The following is a 23,759-nucleotide window of genomic DNA, read 5'->3' as shown; positions in this document are numbered from 1 at the left end:
AATGGTAGCGAGGCTCTCGCAGACACACGCAGCCCGGCCCCCCAACAGAGCTCACCCTTCGAGATGCCCACTGGGGGACACCGAGCTCCCCACACGTGTGGGCCAGGACACCCCTCTGGGGGCACGAAGCAGGTGTGCCCACCCCACGTGTTCGGGCAGCCTCCCCCGCACTGTCAATCAGACCCAGCCCGGCCGGGGCACCGTGGGGGGCAGGTCTCTGGGCTGGGTCATTCAGCCTCTCGCCCCCACCAGCCTCTTGGCTATTTTTAACACTCGTCTATTTTTAGCACTGGGCCCCCGCTGTCAATTACGCTCCCGTTCCCATGACAACCAAGGGGAGCCCAGAGACATCAGCTGCCAGAACCTGCGGGAATTTCACCTTGGCCACCTACCGGCTGGGCCCCTGGGGGCCGCTTGCACCCCCCCCCCAGAGTGTGCTCGGGGGAAGGACAGGGGGTTGGGATGCCCAACGAGTCGGCGTTTCCCCACCACCACCCCCCAGCTCTGCCAGCGCCCCTCACTCCCGACCCACAGCCCCAGGCTCCCACCCCAGCTCTGCCAGCGCCCCTCACTCCCGACCCGCAGCCCCCTGCTACCCCAGCCCTGGCCTCCCCCTGCCAGCTCTGCCGGCGCCCCTCACTCCCGACCCACAGCCCCAGGCTCCCACCCCAGCTCTGCCAGCGCCCCTCACTCCCGACCCGCAGCCCCCTGCTACCCCAGCCCTGGCCTCCCCCTGCCAGCTCTGCCGGCGCCCCTCACTCCCGACCCACAGCCCCAGGCTCCCACCCCAGCTCTGCCAGCGCCCCTCACTCCCGACCCGCAGCCCCCCGCTACCCCAGCCCTGGGCTCCCTCTGCCAGCTCTGCCGGTGCCCCTCACTCCCGACCCGCAGCCCCCTGCTACCCCAGCCCTGGGCTCCCCCTGCCAGCTCTGCCGGTGCCCCTCACTCCCGACCCGCAGCCCCCTGCTACCCCAGCCCTGGGCTCCCCCTGCCAGCTCTGCCGGTGCCCCTCACTCCCGACCCGCAGCCCCCTGCTACCCCAGCCCTGGGCTCCCCCCATACACAGCTCTGCCAAAGCACCTCAGTCCTGATCTGCAGCAATTCCCCTCCTGGCCAGGCCCTTCACCCCTTGAAATACAAAGCCAAGGGCTGCACAGGCTGCAAGCTGCTGCCCTGTGGAGCATGGAAGGGAGAGAGCGGCTGGAGGGAGAGTGAATTAGAGGGAGCCGAGGATGGGGGAGGAGCTGACAGTGAAAGTCGCAGAAGGAGGGAGACGAGGCAGGGCCCAGCCTGGGCGACCAAGCGCCACCTGCCTGCGCCTGCAGACAGCTCGGAGCGATGGGCACCGCCACCAGCCCACCCCAGGGGCATTGACTCTGAAACCTACTGATGGCAGGTACCCGAGCAACCCACTGGCATGCTCAGGCCCAAGTGGGAGGGGCTTGCATCTTGGGCGGAGCTTGGGAGAGTCCGTCCCCTCGTTCTTTTCCAAGCTGACCCTTGGTGCAGAGCTGCTGCCCAGCAACGGGGAAGTGATGGCAGCAAATAGCCCGGGGCCAGCCCCTGCCCCAGGGGGAATGGGCAGCCCAGAGAGCCGCCAGCCCATGCTGACCCTAGCCAGGACACTGCACTCAAAGGGCAACTCCCCCCACACCCATCCGCTGCTGGGCTGTGACAGCACATATGGGGGGTGAGCTCAGGGACTGCTCCCTGGCACCCCCAATCTCCCCCCCCCAAACACACACGTGCTCTGGGGTTCTGCCCCCAGCTCTGGGAGGGGAGTGGGGGCTGGTGGTTAGAGCAGGGGGCTGGGGGTCAGGACTCCTGGGTTCAAATCCTGTCACCGATGCTTTTCCCTGAGTTCGCAGGGGCAGGGGATTCTGAGGCTGAATGTCTGTAATGTGCCTTCATGTGCTCAGATGCCAGGGCAGGACAGAGCACCATGGTGCCATCGCCTCTGCTCGCAGACTGGGGAGCCAGCCTGTCCCCCCCCCACTCCAGGGGCCAGTGCAGGATCCTCCCATACAGTCTATTTTTCCAGGGCTCTGACCCCCAACTGGGCAGGGGCCCCTCCATGCCCCACACACGGACCCATTCCAGCATCTCCTCTCCCTCCAGGTAGCCCTGGTCACTCTGGGGAGGGTGGAGGCTGCAGGGCTGGGACATTCGCTCCCCCCCCCCCGCGACCCAGAGACAGCTCCTCGTCTGTGTCCACAAGTTAATTACATAACTGGGTCACGTGCCATTCCCGGGGGGGTTGGGGATGCAGCCAATGTGCGTTGAGCTCCCAGGGATGGAGGGGAGTCACCCGGCACAGAGCCTGGCTGCCTGCCCAGGCAGAGGAGCCCCATCATACACCCCCCCGCTGTAGTCAGCGGGCACCCGGCCTCCATCCCGGGGAGTCAGGACTAGAACCCGAGTCCCTGCGCAGCAAAGAGCTGGGCTGCTCCCACCGGAGCTAAAGGAGCGCTCCCTCGGCCAGCGCAAGCAGTGGGCCCTTATCCCCTCGCAGGGCAAGGTGCACAGCTGTGCCTCCAGGGGAGCTGCACAGCTCTCTCCCCCCCCTCCCCCGACACTGCCAAGCCATGGTGCCCCTAAGTGCCCATCCCCATGCCGGCAGGGCAGCCCCCTCCAGACGGAGCAGCCGTCGTGCTAGGCCCCCGGTCCCAGCCAGGCACCCCCAGGTCACCACAGCCCAGCCCCCGGTCCCAGCCCAGCCCCTGGTCCCAGCCAGGCACCCCTGGGTCCCCACAGCCCAGCCCCCGGTCCCAGCCCAGCCGGGCACCCCCCAGGTCACCGCAGCCCGGCCCCCGGCCCCAGCCCAGCCCCTGGTCCCAGCCGGGCACCCCCGGGTCCCCACAGCCCGGCCCCCGGTCCCAGCCCAGCCGGGCACCCCCCAGGTCACCGCAGCCCGGCCCCTGGTCCCAGCCAAGCACCCGGCCCCAGCCAGGCACCCCCAGGTCACCGGAGCCCGGCCCCCGGTCCCAGCCAAGCACCCGGCCCCAGCCGGGCACCCCCCAGGTCACCGGAGCCCGGCCCCCGGTCCCAGCCGGGCACCCCCCAGGTCACCGCAGCCCGGCCCCCGGTCCCAGCCAGGCAACTCACTCCCATCCCCTCCCTGCAGGGTGGGGCACTGGGCGGGGGGGTGGAGGGCCCGGCCAGGGAGCCATGGGGGCAGCCCAGCAGCAGAGGGATGGAGAGATGCGGGAAGGGTGGAGGGCCAGGAGGGAGGGATGGAGAGATGGGGGGGGCGGTGAAGGGTCCGGGGGGGGGGAGATGCGGGAGGGGTGAAGGGATGCGGGGGGGGGGGGTCCGCCCAGCAGCGGAGGGATGGAGAGATGGGGGGGGTGAAGGGTCCGGGGGGGGGAGATGCGGGAGGGGTGGAGGGATGCGGGGGCTGAAGGGCCCGGCGCGGGGGGGCTGCAGCCCCACTGACCTGCCCGCTCCTGCCTCCGGCCCGGCTGCTGCGCCATGGCCGCTCCCCGAGCCGCTGTGCGGACGCGGAGCCGGGGCGGGGGGAGCCGGGGGCGGAGCAGGGTCCCCCCCCCGCTTGGGGGCGGGGCTCCAGCTGGCCCCCCGCGGAGCCGCTGCAGGAGGAACCCGGGGACAGGACGCTGCGCCCCCCCCCAGCTGAGCCCCCCGCGAGCCGAGCCGAGCCGGGCCGGGCTGCTCCGCTCCAGCGGGGGGGGGTTAACCCCCCCCCGGGGCCTTTAACTCTTCGCCGGCTGGGCCCTGCCCGCGGGCAGCCCCGGAGCCTGGCGGGGGGGGGGGGGGCACGCGAGCCCCGGGGGCGGACAGGGCAGGATCGGGGCCCCCCGCTCCGCCCCGGGATCGCTCACCCCGGGGGAGATGCAACCGCCTCTGGGGTGGGACCCGGCCGCCGGGGAGCGGGGAGCCCCTGTGTCCAGCTGCCGGGGCCGGGCCGGGCCGGGGGCTTTGGGCTGTAATGGCCGGGGGGGGGTCCCCGCCCCCCGCCCCCTTACCGTGCTCTGGGGCACTGCCCCCCCGCACAGCGCCCCCTAGTGCCACAGCGGTGTCATCGCGCAATGAGCGGGGGGGCCCCCTACGGAGCCACTCACGTTAGCCCGGGGGGGGGAACTTTCTGCCCCGAGGGCCACGGGGTTGCGCAACGGTATGGGGGGACCGGGCAGGGAAGGCTCTGCCCCCCCAAACAGCCTGGCCCCCGGCCCCCATCCGCCCCCCCCCACTTCCTGCCCGGACTGCTCCCCTCAGAACCCCCAACCCCCCCTGCTCCTTGTCCCCTGACTACCCCCATCCAACCCCCGCCCCCTGACAGCACCCCCGGGACCCCTGCCCCCCATCCAACCCCCCGCCCCCTGACAGCCCCCCCGGGACCCCTGCCCCCCATCCAACCCCCTGCCCCCTGACAGCCCCCCCGGGACCCGTGCCCCCCATCCAACCCCCCTGCTCCTGACTGCCCCGACCCCTATCCACATCCCCGCCCCCTGACAGCCCCCCCGGGACCCCTGCCCCCCATCCAACCCCCCGCCCCCTGACAGCCCCCCCGGGACCCCTGCCCCCTATCCACCCCTCCGCCCCCTGACAGCCCCCCCGGGACCCCTGCCCCCCATCCAACCCCCCGCCCCCTGACAGCCCCCCCCAGGACCCCTGCTCCCATCCAACCCCCCTGCTCCTGACTGCCCCGACCCCTATCCACATCCCCGCCCCCTGACAGCCCCCCCGGGACCCCTGCCCCCCATCCAACCCCCCGCCCCCTGACAGCCCCCCCGGGACCCCGGCCCCCCATCCAACCCCCTGCCCCCTGCCCCCCATCCAACCCCCCACCCCCTGACAGCCCCCCCGGGACCCCTGCCCCCCATCCCGCCCCCCTCTGCTCCTCATCCCCTGACCGCTCCCTCCCAGGACCCCCTGCCCCTAACTCCCACCCAGGATCCCACCCCCTATCCAACCCCCCCCCCGTTCCCTATTCCTAACCCCCTGCCCGCCCCCCCGAACCTTTGCCCCATCCAACCGCCCCCCCGACTGCCCCCCAGGACCCCCCACTCCCCTACCCAAACCCCCCACTCCCCAGCCCCCTTACCAGCAGCAGGAGCCCGCAGCCCCGACACCCAGCCAGAGCCGGCTGCTCCCCCCGCGGGAACGGCGGGCGAGGCTGCGGGGGAGGGGCTGGGGACTAGGCTCCCCAGCTGGGAGCTCGGGGGCTGGGCAGGACGGTCCCGGGGGCCATAGTTTGCCCACGTCTGCATTAGTCCCTCTTTCTAGGCCCTAGTGAGACCCCCACCTGGGGTCCTGCACTGCGCTCGGCAGGAACACGTCAGGGCCAGCGAAAGCTCCCACCCATTCCCCAGGGCAGGGGGCCGGGACCCTGGAAACTCTCCGCGGCGCAGCAGCTCTCGTCCACAGCCCCCGGAGGACAAAGCCAGATTCCCCTGGGAAACGGGTCTCGGTGGAGGGTATGAAGCCCCGAGAGCGGGTGTCCCTAGAGAAACAGGTTACTAGGCAAGGATCATATTGCATATGCACTACTTTGTTATTGTAGGGTTGCTCTTGGGAGCGCTGGGCTCTGGTTTGTTATTGTAGGGTTGCCCCCAGGAGCACTGGGCTCCGTGCTGCGGTTTGTTATTGTAGGGTTGCCCCAGGAGCACTGGGCTCCGAGCTCTGGTTCTTTATTGTAGGGTTGCCCCAGGAGCACTGGGCTCCGAGCTCTGGTTCTTTATTGTAGGGTTGCCCCAGGAGCACTGGGCTCCGAGCTCTGGTTTGTTATTGTAGGGTTGCCCCAGGAGCACTGGGCTCCGAGCTCTGGTTCTTTATTGTAGGGTTGCCCCAGGAGCACTGGGCTCCGAGCTCTGGTTTGTTATTGTAGGGTTGCCCCAGGAGCACTGGGCTCCATGCTGTGGTTTGTTATTGTAGGGTTGCTCCCAGGAGCGCTGGGCTCCGTGCTCTGGTTTGTTATTGTAGGGTTGCCCCCAGGGCTGCTGTTGATTACAATGTCGACAATCAAAGAGGGCTGAAACATTTGCTAACGATCACATGGCGCTTGCTGATGGACCTAAGAAACACCCCGGTGTGGGGAACGGGCACGAACCGCTCAGCAGCCCCCAGCACTGAAAGGTCAGCGCCGGCCTGGAAAAACCAACTCAGCCCGTCATCGCCGGGGATCACCCCCGGCCCAGCTCTGCGCTGCTTCCCCCGCGCAGCGGGCAGCGCCCACGAGGCCCCTGGCGCAGCAGGGACCCAGCCTGACGCCTGCGAGGCAGCACCCAGAGTGCAGTGAGCTGGAGAGAGCCGTGTGCGTCGGACACTGTCCGCCCTGCAGAGGGCAATGGAGCCGACACGCACACACACGCACACACACACACACACACACACACACACACAGAGTCCATCGCACCTGCTTCCTGATCCCCAGCGCCCCTGCTCCCCCCCCCCCAGCACCCCACACTGCTCCCCACTGAGCAGCTGCTCCGCCAGCCGCGCTGATCTGCCGAGCCCAGAGCCGGAGCTGGTGCCTCCTGCTGGGCCTGGCGGCTGGGCCTGCTCTTTGAACCCCTTCGCTTCGCACAGCCCGGGCGCTGCTCCGGAGAGGTGGCTGCCAAAGCTGGGCCCGGGCCCGCGGTAAAGAACCTTCTGACCTCCCGGCTACCCAGCCGGGCGAGGCCGAGCCCACAGCCAAGCTGACGGGCCTGGAACTCGCTTGCCGCTCTCCGTCCCCGCCAGGACTGGAGGGTGAGGCTCCAGGTCCCCTCGGCGATGCAGGATGACACCCCGTGGGCAGGGAATTCAGCACACTTCGCTGTGGCTGCCCGCGTGAGGTTGGCATCGGCTCGGGTCCTGGCAGGCTCAAAGATGCGTGCCAAGTCTTAAAACATTGTACCAAACCAGCGTCCTTCTGAAAGCCTGATCGTTTTCCAGGCTGCACGGCCGAGTCACTCCCAGCGAGAGCAGGCTGGGACCTCAGAACCCCTGGGACAAAGCGAGAATGTTCTTAATGTTTTCTCTGAAGACTGTGCCTCAGTTTCCCCATGTGTTACTGAAGCGTCTAGGTGGTAGGACAAGCGTGTGTGATCGGTGCAGAGACCCCTACAGGGCAGGTGTGATGCCAACTGGCTGCCTGGGCACAGAGAATGGCCGATACTCGGTGTCCTGGCAACGGATATAAACCTCCTGTGCCCCACGCTGGCTGGGAGTCAGGGCTGGCTGCGGAGTGGGGGGCAGGGCCCCTGTGGGGCGGGTGAGGCTGCCCCAGGCGTCCCAGCCCGGTGGGCTCACTGCGGGAAGCTCACGGGGTGAGCAGGGGCTCAGACCCAGGAAGCGCTGAAGCGGAGGCGGCTCCTTGCCCTGCGGAGAGTGGCCGTGTGGGGAGACCCGGCGCCAGAATCCTGCCTGGCTCCATTCCCAGCAGGGCCAGAGCCCCGAGCCTGGGACTCCGGGGCACCCCCAAACCCGCCGCTTCTGCCACAGAACTAAAGGAGACTTGCCATTGGCAGGACACATAGCAGAGCATCCCCTGCTGGCCGGCGGGGGGCAGTCTCTGCCCTCACGCTGCTGTTCATGGCAGGTTCTAGTCCCCAGTGCAGTCTGTGGTGTTCGTTAAGGAGAGTGCACCCTACAAGCCAAATGACCCCCAAACACCTCACTCACCGCTTGCTACCTCGCTAAGCCGCTGGCATGCGGCCACCTCTGGGGCGGGCCAGTGGAGCCGTTAAACAGGGCCAGCAATGCTACACGACAGTGTAAGACAGGAAGTGGAGAAGAAACCAGTTGAAACTGGAGGAGCCAGTTAGCCCAAGAGAGGAGTCACTAAATGGGAACCTGGTCGGGGCACCAGGGTTCACACCCTGCGCCTTGCAAACATCGCCAGGGGATCTGTCCCTGGGCTCAGGACCGTGTTTTTACCATGGATGGTTTGAACGGTGACCTGTCCAGCCGCACAGCACCCTGCAGCATCACGCCCACTGGGCACAGGGTTAGCACCAACTCAGCTGGGGGGGCCCTTACTGAGTCCCTGTGACGGTGCTGCCTGGGGGAGCCAGCTGAGGTCACTCAATAAAGGTGAACTGCAAACAGAACGGGACAGTTCTGGTGGTTATTCCAATACTTAGATTTACCAACCAGCACAAAACAGCTTCTCTAGCACCTCACTGGTTACTTAGGAGTTCAAACCCCGCAGTTCCCTTCAAGTGCCCAGCCTCAGGCCTCCGTCCAGACACGCACGTCAGATCTGATGATGATTCCTGAGAATCTTCTCTCATCATATAAAAGAAAAGGTTCTTCCAACCCCAAAGGATCAGCCACACGCCCAGATCCAATTATAACTTAGATCTTACCCAACATACACGACACAGCCAATTCTTATTAACTCAGCTAAAATGTATTAAAAACTAAAAGAGAGAGAGAGAGAGAGTTGGTTAAAAGATCAATCTACAGACAGACTTGAATTCAATTCTTGAGGTTCAGATACATGGCAGAGATGAGCTTGTAGTTGCCAAAAGTCCTTTTAGAAACAGTCCAGAGGTTACAGTCCAATGTCCATGTTCAGGGTGGCTCCAGTCAGTGACTGGGGATCTCAATCCTTGTGGCTTAAGGTTTCCCCCTCTTGAAACTCAAAGCAGATCTGATGAAGCAGGATCGTGTCCCAGGTTCTTATACATTTCCAGCAGCCTTTCGGCCTGAGAAAACAATAGGCTTAACTCCTTCTCCCAAACATCCTGGCAATTAGCACAGGGTAATTTATCCATTAAACAGTTCAGATGCAGGTTACCACAACCTTCCCAGAGACACAGAGACAATAATACTAGTTCCCTCTAGTGTCTTCCTAAATGTTAATGCTCCTTTTTTTGATCTTTGAATCAAAGCCATAGGAATAGACAAGACTTGTTTGTTACACCCCAAGCCCTGAGCACACACCCACCCTTCTACCTCTAACACTGCAGGCTGCATTTCAAAGCTCTGCTCATTTACAGATCTGCCTAACCAGGCTCTAGAGCTGGGCCCTGGTCAGTCTGGGAGGTAATTAACTCTGTCTGGCCCTGTCACCTTTCAATGAGATATGACATTACACTCATAATGTCACAGTCCCCCACTTGCTTCCTTCAGGAACCCCCTAGCACCACAATGGGGCACTAGGGTCAGCACTGAGGCAGAGGGGTGACTGCTCCCCTACTGAGCTCTGCACCCCACTCCCTGCTGCACAGTGCCCCCTAGTGCCACCCTGGGGTATTGGGTCTGCATTAGGGAGCGCCCCCTACTGAGCTCTGCACCCACTCCCTGCTGCACAGTGCCCCCTAGTGCCACCCTGGGGTATTGGGGTCTGCATTAGGGAGCGCCCCCTACTGAGCTCTGCACCCCACTCCCTGCTGCACAGCGCCCCCTAGTGCCACCCTGGGGTCTTGGGGTCTGCATTAGGGAGCGCCCCCTACTGAGCTCTGCACCCACTCCCTGCTGCACAGCGCCCCCTAGTGCCACCCTGAGGTACTGGCTGTGGGAAGAGTGCAATGGAGCTGCTTGCAGCATGCGGATTTTCCCCCCAGGTCCCCCCAGTGCTGCTCAGCTCATGAGATCCAAGTCCCCCCTCAGTGCTGGACATACTGCAGCTGCTGAGGTCCCTGGCTCTGCTCACACTTCTCCCCACTAGCCCCCGTGTCTAGAGAGCACTTACCCAGCGGGAGAGATCCCAGCTCCTCGCGCCCCGTGAGGGTGCCGCCCAGCGCGCCTGGGGGCCGAGGCCGGCTCGGGTTGCAATGTACCCACGCGCTGCACTCCTGTGGCCTGGGCTGGGACTCACCGCCCTGCTGGAGAACAGTAAAGCCGGGGCCTGTTCACTCGATAAAACTCCACCTGTGCATTTAGCCCCAGGGGGAGACAGGCCCGGTCCAGCTGCAGGGCCCGCACCCCTATGCTGGGGTAACTCCCTCCAGGGGCTGCCAGTCAATGGGGGGATTGCGATGGTCACCAGTCCCTGGGAATTGCACCAAAACCCTCCAGCTTCTTTCTGCACTGGCAGCCGCTGGCAGCTGGAGGGGGAAAGGTTCATTCAGGTCTCTGCCTCTGTAACCGAGTGGACCCCATAGCCCAGCCCCATGCGTCACCCAGTCCTCTCTCCGGTCGCTGCAGTCAGTGGATGGGCCGGGGCTAGTTCTCGGGGGTCTTTCCCTAGCAGCCAGGCAGTGCTGGGCGAGCTAAGGAGGCCTCACCCCCCGGTCCCACTGTCCTGTTTGCAGGCACTTCTCACTTCCGCTCATGGGGCTCATTGTAGCGGGGTGGTTCCCTGCTCCTGCCCTTCGGGGTGGAAAACAGCCCAGGAGAGGGCTGGGGCTGGGGCAAGACGCCTGGGCTGATTGGGGAAAGCAGGCTCAGCTGGGGCCATGCCCCAGTCAGGCCCAGCTGGCCCCGATAAGAGGCAGTGAGCCAGGAACCCAGTCAGCCTCTCTCTGTCTGTCGAGGGAGAAGGGCCTGGCTGCCACAGGATTAGCAGGAACCTAGATTTGGTGCAGGGCTGGGAGCTCTGGCCTGGAAAGCCCCTGGTGCAGGCCTGCTGACAGGTCTATTAGGTACTGGGTTGCAGGGGGCAGCCCATGGGTAGGCACGGCAGAGGCAGCAGGCCCAGAACCCCCTTTGCCTATGATGAGGGGCTGATGCACTGCAGTCTGCCCCAGTGAGTGGGGGCTAGATGGAGACTGGCAGTAGCTGAACACTGAGGCAAAGTGGGGCTAGTGGGTGGGGGTTCCCCTGGGAGGGGGAAACCCTGAGACTGAAGGGGTTCTGCAAGGGGGGACAGACACCCAGTGAAGGGGCACTGGGGTCCTGGGAGGGACCCAGGGGGCCAGAGTGAGGTCAGGCGGATCACCGGCCTGCAGAGGGCGCTCCTGGCTGGAAAATGAGCTAATTCCCAGAACAGACCAGCAGGAGGCGCCGCAGGGGTGAGTCTGCCTGCTTACACTCATGTATCCCGGGGCGGGCTCTGCCTCCGGGTGAGGGCGTTTGAGCCAAATTAATTATGGGGGCGGGGGGGGAGGGGTGGAATCCATTTCCTCACGATAAAAAAAGAAAATCTCACTTTGTTCTTTTGAACAGCGGTGCCATCCAAATGGCAGGGGATGGGTGTGAACGGTGGAATGGGGCCGGGAGGCCGCCCTGCGAGAGGCACGGGGTCCTTGCCGTGACCCTCGACATTGCTGGGACTAAGTGATGGCGTGTTCAGAAACTGCTGCCTATTTATACCTTTCTAATAAGGAAACCCCCCCCCCCCCCCCCGCAGCCCCAAGGCAATTCCACCTTAAAACCCAGGGCTAAGGGAGTATTAGGGGTGCACAGATAAGTGCTCAAAAGTGAGGCAGTGGCAAAGTTAAATCAGGGACACCCATTAGAAGAGGGTGGGGGGAATAGCCCCCCCGCACACACACACATGATTTTTGCACTTGCTCAAAGTTCCATAGGCTGCCGTGCCGGGGGAGGGGCAAGGGGGGCATGGTTCAATCGCTTTTAAGCCATGGTCCCGAACTAACCCGGTACAGCTGCTGCCGGAGAGCTCTGGACCGTCGCTCTGGCTGCATGGTCCCACTGAAATCTGACCCAGCCACCCCTGTGACCAGACGGAGGGGCAGCTGGGCGAAATGGTGCTGCCACCTGGCGTACAGACACTGTGATCTGGTACAGCTCCGCTTGGCTGAGACCTCGACTCCTGGATCACCGACTCATGCACTGTGGGGGCAAGAGCGAGGGGAAAGCTCCCCTACTGAGGGAGACCTGGATGCGGGGGGACAGACCAGAATTTTCCCCCTTACCACAAGAAATATCTGAATTGGCGCCACTGAGGTTAGGTCATGGGCAACCTTAACTCTGCCCCCTTGCAGGCATCCTTTATGCTATAGCCTGTAGGTACATGATCACATACAATTTCTCAGCTATGACAATGTCAGACATTTATTCACTGCAGCCTTAGGTACCTGGGTAGTGTCTTGTAGCGCTGCGTCTGTATGATGGCGTGCCCAGAAAAGTCATTTATAGTTAAGTACACAGGGTAATGTTCTTATATGACATACAACAGATTATGTGGAACAACACAGACTTGGCTGGCAGATATAGGCCACCCAAGTTAGCCTCCTGATCCGCTGACTCACACCCCAGAAAGGCCTGGCTGTGGGTGGAGAAGAAAATGCACAGTTCTTATCTGCTAAGGTAATGATTGTGCTACATACCTTGGAGCGAAGATAACCCAGCGCAGACCAAGACAATGACCAGTATGATAATGAAACTAGTGCCAGGATAAAAGAATAGAAAACATGTTATGAGATGCTGCATACACTTATCTATGACATTCTATTTTCTTTTCTGAGTGCCCAAAGGTGATCATGAAATTAAAGCCTGCACCATAACAATGCATGTGTGCAAAGGGGGCAGAGTTAAGGTTAAGTGAGCAACCTTAACTTTGGCCTTCCCTAACATTTGCACCGTTATCCTTGCAACCGTACTAGTCACTTAATGCAGTTATGGATGGAATATGCACATGATGCTATATTAATAGACCATTGCATCTCATCCCATCACACAGCGCTTTGCAATGCCAGGGGGCAGCAGCTCCCACACTGATCGGTGCCCCTCTGCCATTCCAGTCACTAAGAACCTCTGCCCATGTGCTCTGGAAAACCAGGCAGACAATCCAGAAAGCCAAACATTTGCAAACAATCAAGACTCTAGGAAAATAGGAGGAGAGATCCTTTAGAGCAACGCTGGTTGATCACACGGAGAGGTGCTCTAGAAAGACACACAGGCTGGCCAGAGGCTCTCGAAAGACATCCTAGGTGGAGAACAACGTTAGAGAAATACACTCGGACGGTTACTAGCTAGAGATGGGGTGAGGAGCGAGGCTGTCGTTTCCATTTCTGTCCAGCACAATGCGAGATCAGGCTATTCTGTAGCATCCTCCGATTCCTTTCTAGCCTTCTCTGACCTTTCTGGAGAGCCCATTGCCACCGTGACAAGGTGAGGCTGAAAGCCAGAGCGAGAGGACGGTGCGCTGAAGGCCCCAGGGGCTGAGACGCAGACACACCCCGAGGCGGAGGAACACGTCAGAGACGAGCCCCGGGCGGGCGGGCGGGCGGCCGAGCGAGATCTCGGCGCCATGCAGGGGGAAGAGAGGGAAGCGGGGAACTTGTGGAACTGGGTCATTTCTAGGGCTGGGTGGGTTCGGCCGAGTGCGGCTCTTGTGGGTCCGTTTCTGCTCCGGGCTCCGATTAGCCTGCTGGGCTGGAGATGGGAGTTTGGGGTAAGCAGCTCAAGGGAGCCCTTTGTCCTTAATCCTCCTTCGATTTCCCCCCCCCCCCCCCCAAAGGGGTCAGGGGGCTGAGCCAAGCTCCTCTCATTAAGCTGATTTCACCTGCTCATCCTTCCTGGGAGGGGGCCGCGCCGCCTCGCAGCTCCCCGCCGCCTGCCGCAGCCCTGCTAGCGCTGAGCCCGATCCTGTCCCTGGGACGGGGCGGGGCAAACGGGGCAAACGGGGCACTGGGCCAGCTCCAGGGCTCCCCCAGTAACCCAGCCTGGAAGGTCAGCGTCTGCCTGGCCTGGCCAGGCTGGGCTCTCCACTATGGGCCGGGGGAGCATCGCATGAGGGGAATGGGGTGAGGAAAGCGGCTGCCTCCGGGCGGGCCCGTCACACAACGCTCCAGGCCTCTCCTAGAGCCATCTTCACCCAGGACCTGGCTGCTTCAGCCCTCCCCTCCCCCAATGACACACGCACTGCGAGCAACCAGGGCAGAGCCCAGGCTCGATGTGGGGCTGCTGGGGGTGGAGGTTTCTAAGGTGCCCAGAGATCTGGGTAGTGAAGGACTCTGGTAGCCCAAGGGGCTCAGACTCTCTGCGATTTGTCAACGTCCTGTGGGAAGTGCGCTCTGGCCCCATCAGAAACAAGGCAGGAGCCAGCGTGGTGGTGAACGGCCTGGATCACGAGGCTCTAACGCGGAGCCGTGTTTCTAGGGGACACGAGGCGGACAGCTAGGCCAGGCCGGTAGTTACACTGCCAGGTTCTGACGTGGCAGAGCTGCAGTCACGGCCCAGCCCTGCCCCAAACTCGCTGGGTGAGTCGTTCCCTTGCTCTCTGAGCCCCTCCTGTAATATGGGGATATTAAGGCTCCCTTCCTTGTACCCACAGCCCCAAGCTGGGGTTTCTCTGCACACCAAGGCAAACCAAGCCAGCCAAACAGAGAGGACTTTGGTCTCACCCCACTGGCTAACCACAAGTCACACCAGCAATTCCCTCAGACACTCCAGTTTCCCAGGATCACCACCAGGGCCACTCGTCCTGGGGACAAATGATAATGAAAACCAACACCCCAGTAAAAGAAAACAGTTCTCCCGATCCCAAAGGACCAAGCCCCAGACCCAGGTCAATATACAAGTCAGATCTTACCCACAAATCACGCTGTTGCCAATCCTTTAGAATCTAAAGGTTTATTCATAAAAAGAAAGAAATATAGATGAGAGCTAGAACTGGTTAAATGGAATCCATTACATACAATAACGGCAAAGTTCTTGGCTCAGGCTTGTAGCAGTGGTGGAATAAACTGCAGGTTCAAATCAAGTCTCTGGAACATCCCCCGCTGGGATGGGTCAGTCAGTCCTTTGTTCAGAGTTTCAGTTTGTAGCACAGTTCCTCCAGAGATAAGAAGCAGGATTGAAGACAAAATGGAGATGAAGCAGCTTCTTTTTATAGTCTCTTCCAGGAATAAGGATGCCTCTTTGTTCTTACTGTGGAAACTACAGGAAAATGGAGTTTTGGAGTCACATGGGCAAGTCACATGTCCATGCATGACTCAGTTCTTTACGGGTGGCAGCCATCTTGAACGTTCCCAGGTAGACTTCTTATGTGGATTGGAGTCTCCCAAGGTGCATTGTCAGTTTCTTGGCTGGGCGCTTAACTTGCAAATTCCTTTCTCAAGAAGCCGGCCAGATGCTAGGATACTTAGAATCAAATCGCATTGAGATACAAGTCCCGGGCCAATATTCATCACTTCAACCACAACAACGATACACACACACAGCGTAATCACAGCCAGCAAATCAGAACCTTTCCCGACACACCTCACACGACAACCTTTGCACAGTGTTTGCTGCAGACGTATAACAGTGGTTGCAACAATGATCTACCCGGTCACAGGGTATGTCAGTAACGTCACACCCGGCTCCCCAATGTTTGGGCCTATATTTTCAGAGCCGTCCTGTCCATAGGATGGACCAGGACAACCGCCCCAGGCCTCATGCTTTGGGGGGCCCCGTGCTTCAGAGGGACACGGGGACCAGAGCGGCCTAGGGGGTTAGCGAGGGGCCTGGTGCCGGCAGCAGCGAGCGACCCAGCCCCAGCCCGCCCCACCCCACCTCCTCCTGCCCCCACTCCACCCCTTCCCCCAAGCCCCTGCCCCGCCTCTTCCCACCTCTGCTCTGCCCCCACCCCGCCCCCACTCCACCCCTTCCCCCCAAGTTCCCACCCCTGCCCTGCCTCTTTCAGGCTTCTGCCCCCTCCCCCAAGCGACACTGGGAGCCAGCGGGGCCAGGCAGGCTGGGGCCGGGTCGCTCGCTGATGCCAGTACCAGGCCTCCCACTAGCCCATCAGGCCACCCTGGACCCTGTGTCCCCCTGACTCATGGTCCCCCCAAAGCGCGGGCCCAGGGCGGCTGCCCTGGTCCGTCCTATGAAGGGGACGGTTCTGCTTAGACCCGTTCTGGGCACCACCAAAAGTTATACAAAGCTGGCCCCCATGATCCCAGCCGCCTGTCACCTCTGGGTCCGGTGTCCTGCTCCGGCAGCCCCACGCTGAGCTCACACCTTCCGCCTGCTGGAATTTCCCAGCCTTGCGGTTCCCAGCGTCTTTCCAGACTCCCCCTTCATCTGGGTCGGTCTCAGCGGCCCATTCAGCCCCCCCCAGACAGTCACGCGACACCCCCCCTCAGCCCCCAAAGCAGCGTTTGAGCCCTTTCGCCCCCATGAAGTGGGGCGCGATCGCTGGGCAAGGTCAGTGCCTCCATGTGTCTCAGGAAATTCCCACTTTGCCACCGGGACACGTGGACCTGCTGCAGCAACACCCAGCAAAGTGGTGTCTTTGCACCAGCAAGGGGGGGTGGGAGGGGGCATTTGTACCGAATAGCCTCTGACTGGCTGGACCCAGCATTCAAGCAGCATCACTGACCTCCCGGGGGGGTTTCTCACAACCCAGCCTTGGCCAAAGGGGAAATTCTCTGGGAACCCCTCCCCACACTCAATTGCAAAACAGGGCTCGTCCAGGATTTGAACCCGGGACCTCTCGCACCCTAAGCGAGAATCATACCCCTAGACCAACGAGCCACCCTGCAGTGCTGCTTCCAGCTGTTGCTATAGGTGCCACCTCTGCAAAGCAGCAGCCCAACAATCAGGTTACACTGAGGTCTCACTTCCCAGCAGCGCTCGAGGCTGGCTGCTGCCTCACCCCACGTTCCTGCCCGGGGAGTCTGCGGAGCAGACGGGAACTGCCAGCTGCGGCTGCAGCCCTGGCAAACAAGCCTTGAGCCTCCCTGCACCCGTGAGCAAGGAGTCTCTGCAGCTGGCAATGGAGGCTTTTCGTACCCAGCACCCGGCTTCTCACTTCCCTTCCTACTGAGCTCGGGCACTTAAGTATCGCGTGTCCCCCTGCGGGATGACATGCACACGCGCCGCAGTCCCGGCCCCGCAGCAGAGCTCTGCGGGGCTCGAACGCTCGTCTCTCTCACCAGTGCAAGTTGGTCCAATAAAAGCTATTCCCTCCCCCGCCTTGTCCCGCTAATATCCCGGGGCCGACACGGCTACCACACGCCGCAGACGCCCATCGACTGGGTTTGGATTCTCCCTCTGATCTGTACAACGGAAGAAACAAACTTACTGAGCTAATGTAAATATTCAGCTGCCCCGATGCAATGTTCAGTCCCCCTCGGCACGTCACCGGCTCCGTCTAACGTTCAGCCCGCTGGGCCCTGGCGGTTTTAGCCCAGCTGACCTGGTTTGGGCACCAACGTTCCAGGAGCAGCTGCCAAAATAGTTTTGGTCTCCCTGTACGATTACTTCCTCTCCCTTTTTATCCGTGGGGAAGGGCAGGCCGGGGTTATGTCATGCACAGACATGTGCTACTTACATGGGGCGGGGGCGGGGGGGGGAATAGGCTGATCTGGGATATACCCAGAGCAAGACTCGTACCCTAGTCCAGGGACGGGCAAACTTTTTGGCCTGAGGGCTGTATCGGGTTTCGTAAATTGTATGGAGGGCCGGTTAGGGGAGGGGGTCGTGGCCCGGCCCCCACCTCCTATCTGCCCCCCCCCGGGACTCCTGCCCCATCCAACCCACCCGTTCCCTGATGGCCCCCCCAAAACCCCTGCCCCATCCACACACACCCTGCTCCCATCCCCTGACCACCCCCGGACCCTCACTGTCCCATCCAACCCCTCCTCTCATTCCTGACGCCCCCCCCGGGACCCCTGCCCCATCCAACCACCCCTTCTCCCTGTCCCCTGACTGCCCCCTGTCACCTCATCCAACCCCCCCTCCTTCCTGCCTGCCCCCCCTGGGGACCCCAGCCCCCATTCAACCCCCAGTTCCCTCCAACCCCCCCGACCCCTATCCACATCCCCACCCCCTGACCACCACCCCAAACTCCCCTGCCCTCTATCCAACCCCCCGATCCATGCCCCCTTACCGCGCTGCCTGGAGCACCGGCGGTGGTGGCACTGCAGCTGCGCCGCCGCCATCGCGTAGCACAGAGACCGGGTCAGGCCAGGGCTCTGCAGCCGCGCTGCCCCAGGAGCTCACAGCCGCACCACCCAGAGCCTTGCGCCGGCGGCAGGGCGAGCTGAGGCTGCAGTGGAGTGGGGACAGCAGGGGAGGAGCCGGGGCAAGCCTCCCGGGCAGGGCCGGTTTTAGGAACTGCGGGGCCCAATTCGAATACCCGGCGGCGCTCCGGGTCTTCGGCAGCACTTCAGCGGCGAGGGGTCCTTCACTCACTCCAGACCCCCTGCCGCCGAAGTGCCGCTGAAGACTCAGAGCGAGTGACGGACCCTCCGCCGCCGAAATGCCGCCGAAGAACTAGAGCGAGTGAAGGACCCCCCCGCCGCCGAAGACCTGGAGTGAGTGAAGGACCCTCCCCCTCCCGCCGCCGAAATGCCGCCAAAGAACTGGAGCGAGTGAAGGAACCTCCGCCGCCGAAGTGCCGCCGAAGAACTGGAGCGAGTGAAGGACCCTCCCCCTCCCGCCGCCGAAATGCCGCCGAAGAACTGGAGCGAGTGAAGGACCCTCCGCCGCCGAAATGCCGCCGAAGACCTGGAGCGAGTGAAGGACCCTCCGCCGCCGAAGTGCCGCCGAAGAACTGGAGCGAGTGAAGGACCCTCCGCCGCCGAAGTGCCGCCGAAGACCTGGAGCGAGTGAAGGACCCTCCGCCGCCGAAGTGCCGCCGAAGACCTGGAGCGAGTGAAGGACCCTCCGCCGCCGAAGTGCCGCCGAAGAACTGGAGCGAGTGAAGGACCCTCCGCCGCCGAAGTGCCGCCGAAGAACTGGAGCGAGTGAAGGACCCTCCGCCGCCGAAATGCCGCCGAAGAACTGGAGCGAGTGAAGGACCCTACGCCGCCGAAGTGCCGCCGAAGAACTGGAGCGAGTGAAGGACCCTCCGCCGCCGAAATGCCGCCGAAGAACTGGAGCGAGTGAAGGACCCTCCGCCGCCGAAATGCCGCCGAAGAACTGGAGCGAGTGAAGGACCCTCCGCCGCCGAAGTGCCGCCGAAGAACTGGAGCGAGTGAAGGACCCTCCGCCGCCGAAGTGCCGCCGAAGAACTGGAGCGAGTGAAGGACCCTCTGCCGCCGAAGTGCCGCCGAAGACCTGGAGCGAGTGAAGGACCCTCCGCCGCCGAAGTGCCGCCGAAGACCTGGAGCGAGTGAAGGACCCTCCGCCGCCGAAATGCCGCCAAAGAACTGGAGCGATTGAAGGACCCCCACCCACCCACCCACCCCCGCCGCCAAAGTGCCGCCGAAGACCTGGAGTGCCACCGGGTATGTAAAAAAAAATTAAAAAGGTGCCTAAGGCGCAGGGCCCGATTCCGGGGTATCAGGGGGATCGGCCTAAAGCCGGCCCTGCTCCCAGGCCGTGAGCTCGGGGGCCGGGCAGGATGGTCCTGTGGGCCGTGGTTTGTCCACCTCTGTCCTAAAGCAACACGCCAGCTGAAGCAGGTTGTCCCTAGGGCCTTTTGTAAGATGGTTTATAAGCAATGTTATTAATTGACATGGGTTTTAATAGTGTGATCACCAGTGTAGTCTGAGCACCTTGCGTCATGCTACACGTCTGTCACACTCTGGTTCCCTCATCCCCTCCCCAGGCCCAGAGGGAGACGCGTGTGGTCGGGAGTGTCTTGTTTTGGTAGGGTTTCCTTTGTTTTGTTAACAGACCTATTGCCCTGTGTTTATGGTAGAGAAGGGAAGGTGGTGAGGTCTGTGATGGTCCTTGGGGGACTTTGTTCTGGGACGTTCCCCCAGAGACGGTTCTGTGCCCCACAGACGTGCAGCACTCGTGTTGTTGAGAGCTCCATTGGGCCATGGTTTTCCTCCACGCCCCCCCCAAAGCCTCTGTGCAGCGCTGATCCCTGGAGATCAATGGGTTTCTGTAGCTTATCCACTGCCCTGGCACCAGGGGTGTCCGGTTCACCACAGGGCACAGGAGCCGTGTGCCAGCAGCAGGGCAGTGCCAACAGCTCAGGCTGAGCTAAGCTGCCAGGACAACAAAGCAGCCTGGGAAGGCATACATGTCCCTGACAAAGCAGCAGTGAGGTCCCATGCTCTGTGGGGATGCAGGCCTGGAAGGCAGCTCATAAGGCATGAGCCCAGAAGCACCACCCCACAGCAGGGGCATGCCTAGAAATACAAATTGGGCCAGTTTCTGTGCGGCTAGAGGAGCTGCCTCTCCCCCCACAGCAGTTCTGTGCCCCCACTGATAGCAGGGGGAGGGGGGCTGTGCTCCTGTTTACCCCCCCCCCGCTCAGCAGCAACAAATCCCAGACAGCTGCAAGTGCCTCTGCTAGCCATGCAATGGGCACAATCAAGGTAACACAGAGGGGTGGAGATTTCACTGGTGGCCAAAGAGCCCACAGCAGCAGCCTGAGTTGGGGAGGGGCAGTTTTACACCTTGGGAGATGAAGTGGCAGAAGCTGGATTAGAACCCAGGTCCCCCTGTTCTTAGCCCTGCACCTATTCCACCACACCACAGTGCAGGACTTGCACAGGCCCCTCTGGCACTGCCTTAGTGCACCGTGCACTGCAGGGTGGTACCATGCCAAGAGCAGCCATAGGGGACGTGGGTTCTAGTCCTCACTCTGACACTGGGGCAAGTCTCTTCCTGGGCCCCTGCTGGGGAGAATGGGGCTGCCCCTGGGCAGGGGGGGTGGGGATGCCAGGCGGAGGTGGGAGCTGCCTGCCGGCAGCACATGGGCTGATAACTTGACAGACCCGTGCAGCCGTGCTGGGGTCTGCGCTCCGGCCAAGAGCAGGGGGCAGTTGTGGCCCACGAGCTGGGGGTGCTGGAAGACTTTTGGGCTGGTAAGAGAACGCAGAGTGACCCCCTGAACGCCTCCTCAAGCCCCAGTGGCAGCGCCCCCCGGAGGGCAGTCCTAAAACTAGCCCCCGGCCTGAGACGTGCTGTGGGGCTTGGTACAGCTGCTCCGCGGGGGATGGGGAGCAGCCCCTGCAGCGGGCACCCAAAGAGCTGGGCAGGGGAGCGCACACCGGGTGCTGCTCTCACTGCCTGCGAGCCAGGGACCAGCCCCTGGAAAGGCACCTTCCTCCTCCGGGCCAGCGTGGCCTTTTACCAGCCCTCAGATTTGGCCTAAAGAACGAACGCAAAGGCAGAGACTGTGACTGGCTTCCCAATTACAAAACCAGTTTCTCCTCTCTTGGTTTTCACACCTCAGCTGCGAGAAGAGGGCCTCATCCTCCTTGATTGAACTAACCTCGTTATCTCTAGCCTGCTTCTTGCTTGCTCATATATACCTGCCCCTGGAAATTTCCACTACTCGCATCCGAAGAAGTGGGGATTCACCCACTAAAGCTCATGCTGCAAAACGTCTGTTAGTCTATAAGGTGCCACAAGACTCTTTGCTGCTTCTACAGAACCAGACTAACACGGCTACCCCCTGATACTTGACACCATGCAAGGCACTGCATTTAGCCGTATGGAGTGGAAATCCATCAACCTCATGAAGAAACTTGCACAAATACAGACGGATATCATCTTCCTTTCCAAATGCAAACGGATGGACATCATACCAAATGGACTAAAGGTAAAAAATCCACTGCTATCTACATACTACACAGACCACAGTGAGAGACTATGCCATACTCTATCAAAGAAACTGAGGAACCACCTGATCAGCATCCTATACAGCAAACAGGAAAACATCAAAAAAGAGCTCTCCAACCTGGAGACTCTCATCAATAACCAAACTTCCATACAAACGGACTTCACTGAAATAAGACAGGAGATCTACATTACTCACTTCACCTCTCTACAAAGGAAAAAGGACTGTAAGCTGTCTAAACTCCTACCTGCCACATGGGGCCACAACTGTGGTACCCCTAACCCACCCAGCAATATCGTCAATCTATCCAACCACACACTCAGCCCAGAAGAAACGTCTGTCCTATCTCGGGGACTCTCTTTCTGCCCTGCCACCCCACCAACATGATACAGTTCTGCAGCGTTCTGGAAGCCTACTTTCGCCGTCTCTGACTCAAAGAATACTTTCAGAATAACAGTGAACAGCCCACTGATACACAGTTACCCAACCACCAACAGCACAAGAAGAACAACTCCACATGGACTCCTCCTGAGGGTCGAAATGACAGTCTGGACCTATACATAAAATGCTTCCGCCGACGTGCACAGGCAGAAATTGTGGAAAAACAACATCGCTTGCCTCATAACCTAAGTCGTGCAGAACGCAATGCCATCCACAGCCTCAGAAACCACCCTGACATTATAATAAAAAAGGCTGATAAAGGAGGTGCTGTTGTCATCATGAACAGGTCTGTCTACCAAAAGGAGGCTGCCAGACAACTCTCCAATACCAAATTCTACAGGCCACTTCCCTCAGATCCCACTGAGGAATACACTAAGAAACTGCACCATCTACTCAGGACACTCCCTACACTAGCACCAGAACAAATCAACATACCCTTAGAGCCCCGACCAGGGTTATTCTATCTACTACCCAAGATCCACAAACCCGGAAATCCTGGACGCCCCATCATCTCGGGCATTGGCACTCTCACTGAAGGACTGTCTGGATATGTGGACTCTCTACTCAGACCCTATGCCACCAGCACTCCCAGCTATCTCCGTGACACCACTGATTTCCTGAGGAAACTACAATGCATTGGTGACCTTCCAGAAAACACCATCCTAGTCACCATGGATGTGTAGAGGCTCTCTACACAAACATCCCACACACTGATTTAATACAAGCTGTCAGGAACAGTATCCATGATGATGCCACAGCACAACTGGTTGCTGAGCTCTGTGCCTTTATCCTCACACACAACTATTTCAAATTTGATGACAATATATATCTCCAGAACAGTGGCACCACTATGGGCACCCGCATGGCCCCACAATATGCCAACATTTTTATGGCTGACCTGGAACAACATTTCCTCAGCTCTCGTCCACTCACACCCCTTCACTACCTACGCTACATCGATGACATCTTCATCATCTGGACCCATGGGAAGGAGACTCTGGAAAAATTCCACCACGATTTCAACAGCTTCCACCCCACCATCAACCTCAGCCTGGACCAATCTACACGGGAGGTCCACTTCCTAGACACCAAGGTGCAAATAAGTGATGGTCACATTAACACCACCCTATACCGAAAGCCTACCGACCACTATGCCTACCTTCATGCCTCCAGCTTCCATCCCGGGCACACCACACGATCCATTGTCTACAGCCAAGCACTGAGGTACAACCGTATCTGCTCTAACCCCTCAGTCAGAGACCAACACCTACAAAATCTCCACCAAGCATTCTCAAAACTACAGTACCCGCACGAGGAAATAAGGAGACAGATCAACAGAGCCAGACGTGTACCCAGAAGCCTCCTACTGCAAGACAAACCCAAGAAAGAAACCAACAGGACTCCACTGGCCATCACATACAGTCCCCAGCTAAAACCCCTACAATGCATCATCAAAGATCTACAACCCATCCTGGACAATGATCCCACACTTTCACAGACCTTGGGTGGCAGGCCAGTCCTCGCCCACAGACAACCTGCCAACCTGAAGCATATTATCACCAGTAACCGCACACCGCACCATAGTAACTCTAGCTCAGGAACCAATCCATGCAACAAACCTCGATGCCAACTCAGCCCACATATCTACACCAGCGACACCATCACAGGACCTAACCAGATCAGCCACAACATCACCGGCTCATTCACCTGCACGTCCACCAATGTAATATACGCCATCATATGCCAGCAATGCCCCTCTGCTATGTACATCGGCCAAACTGGACAGTCCCTACGGAAAAGGATAAATGGACACAAATCAGACATTAGGAATGGCAATATACAAAAACCTGTAGGAGAACACTTCAACCTCCCTGGCCACACAAAAGCAGATCTTAAAGTGGCCATCCTGCAGCAAAAAAACTTCAGGACCAGACTTCAAAGAGAAACTGCTGAGCTTCAGTTCATCTGCAAATTTGACACCATCAGCTCAGGATTAAACAAAGACTGTGAA

The 23,759-nt window shown here is 60.7% G+C and overlaps 1 protein-coding gene and 1 non-coding gene across 3 annotated transcripts in view; both read right to left on the bottom strand.

The window, feature by feature from the left end:
• CCDC136 (coiled-coil domain containing 136) overlaps nt 1-3,539 on the bottom strand; it is a 28,579-nt gene extending 25,040 nt beyond the window's left edge. For both annotated transcript variants that reach the window (XM_044987287.1, XM_044987296.1), the window contains exon 1: nt 3,437-3,539. In XM_044987287.1, the coding sequence (XP_044843222.1) occupies nt 3,437-3,473 (37 nt within the window). In that variant the 5' untranslated portion in view covers nt 3,474-3,539. The remainder of the gene's footprint in view (nt 1-3,436) is intronic.
• A 12,703-nt stretch (nt 3,540-16,242) lies between these two features.
• TRNAP-AGG lies at nt 16,243-16,314 on the bottom strand. Its single transcript has one exon. It is a non-coding gene; the product is annotated as a tRNA-Pro (tRNA).
• Between the last annotated feature and the right edge of the window lie 7,445 nt (nt 16,315-23,759).

The sequence above is a fragment of the Mauremys mutica genome, chromosome 1 (assembly GCF_020497125.1).
Source record: "Mauremys mutica isolate MM-2020 ecotype Southern chromosome 1, ASM2049712v1, whole genome shotgun sequence".
Lineage (NCBI taxonomy): Eukaryota > Metazoa > Chordata > Testudines > Geoemydidae > Mauremys > Mauremys mutica.
Note: the sequence above shows the minus strand (reverse complement) of the source record. Positions and strands in the feature narration are given on the sequence as shown.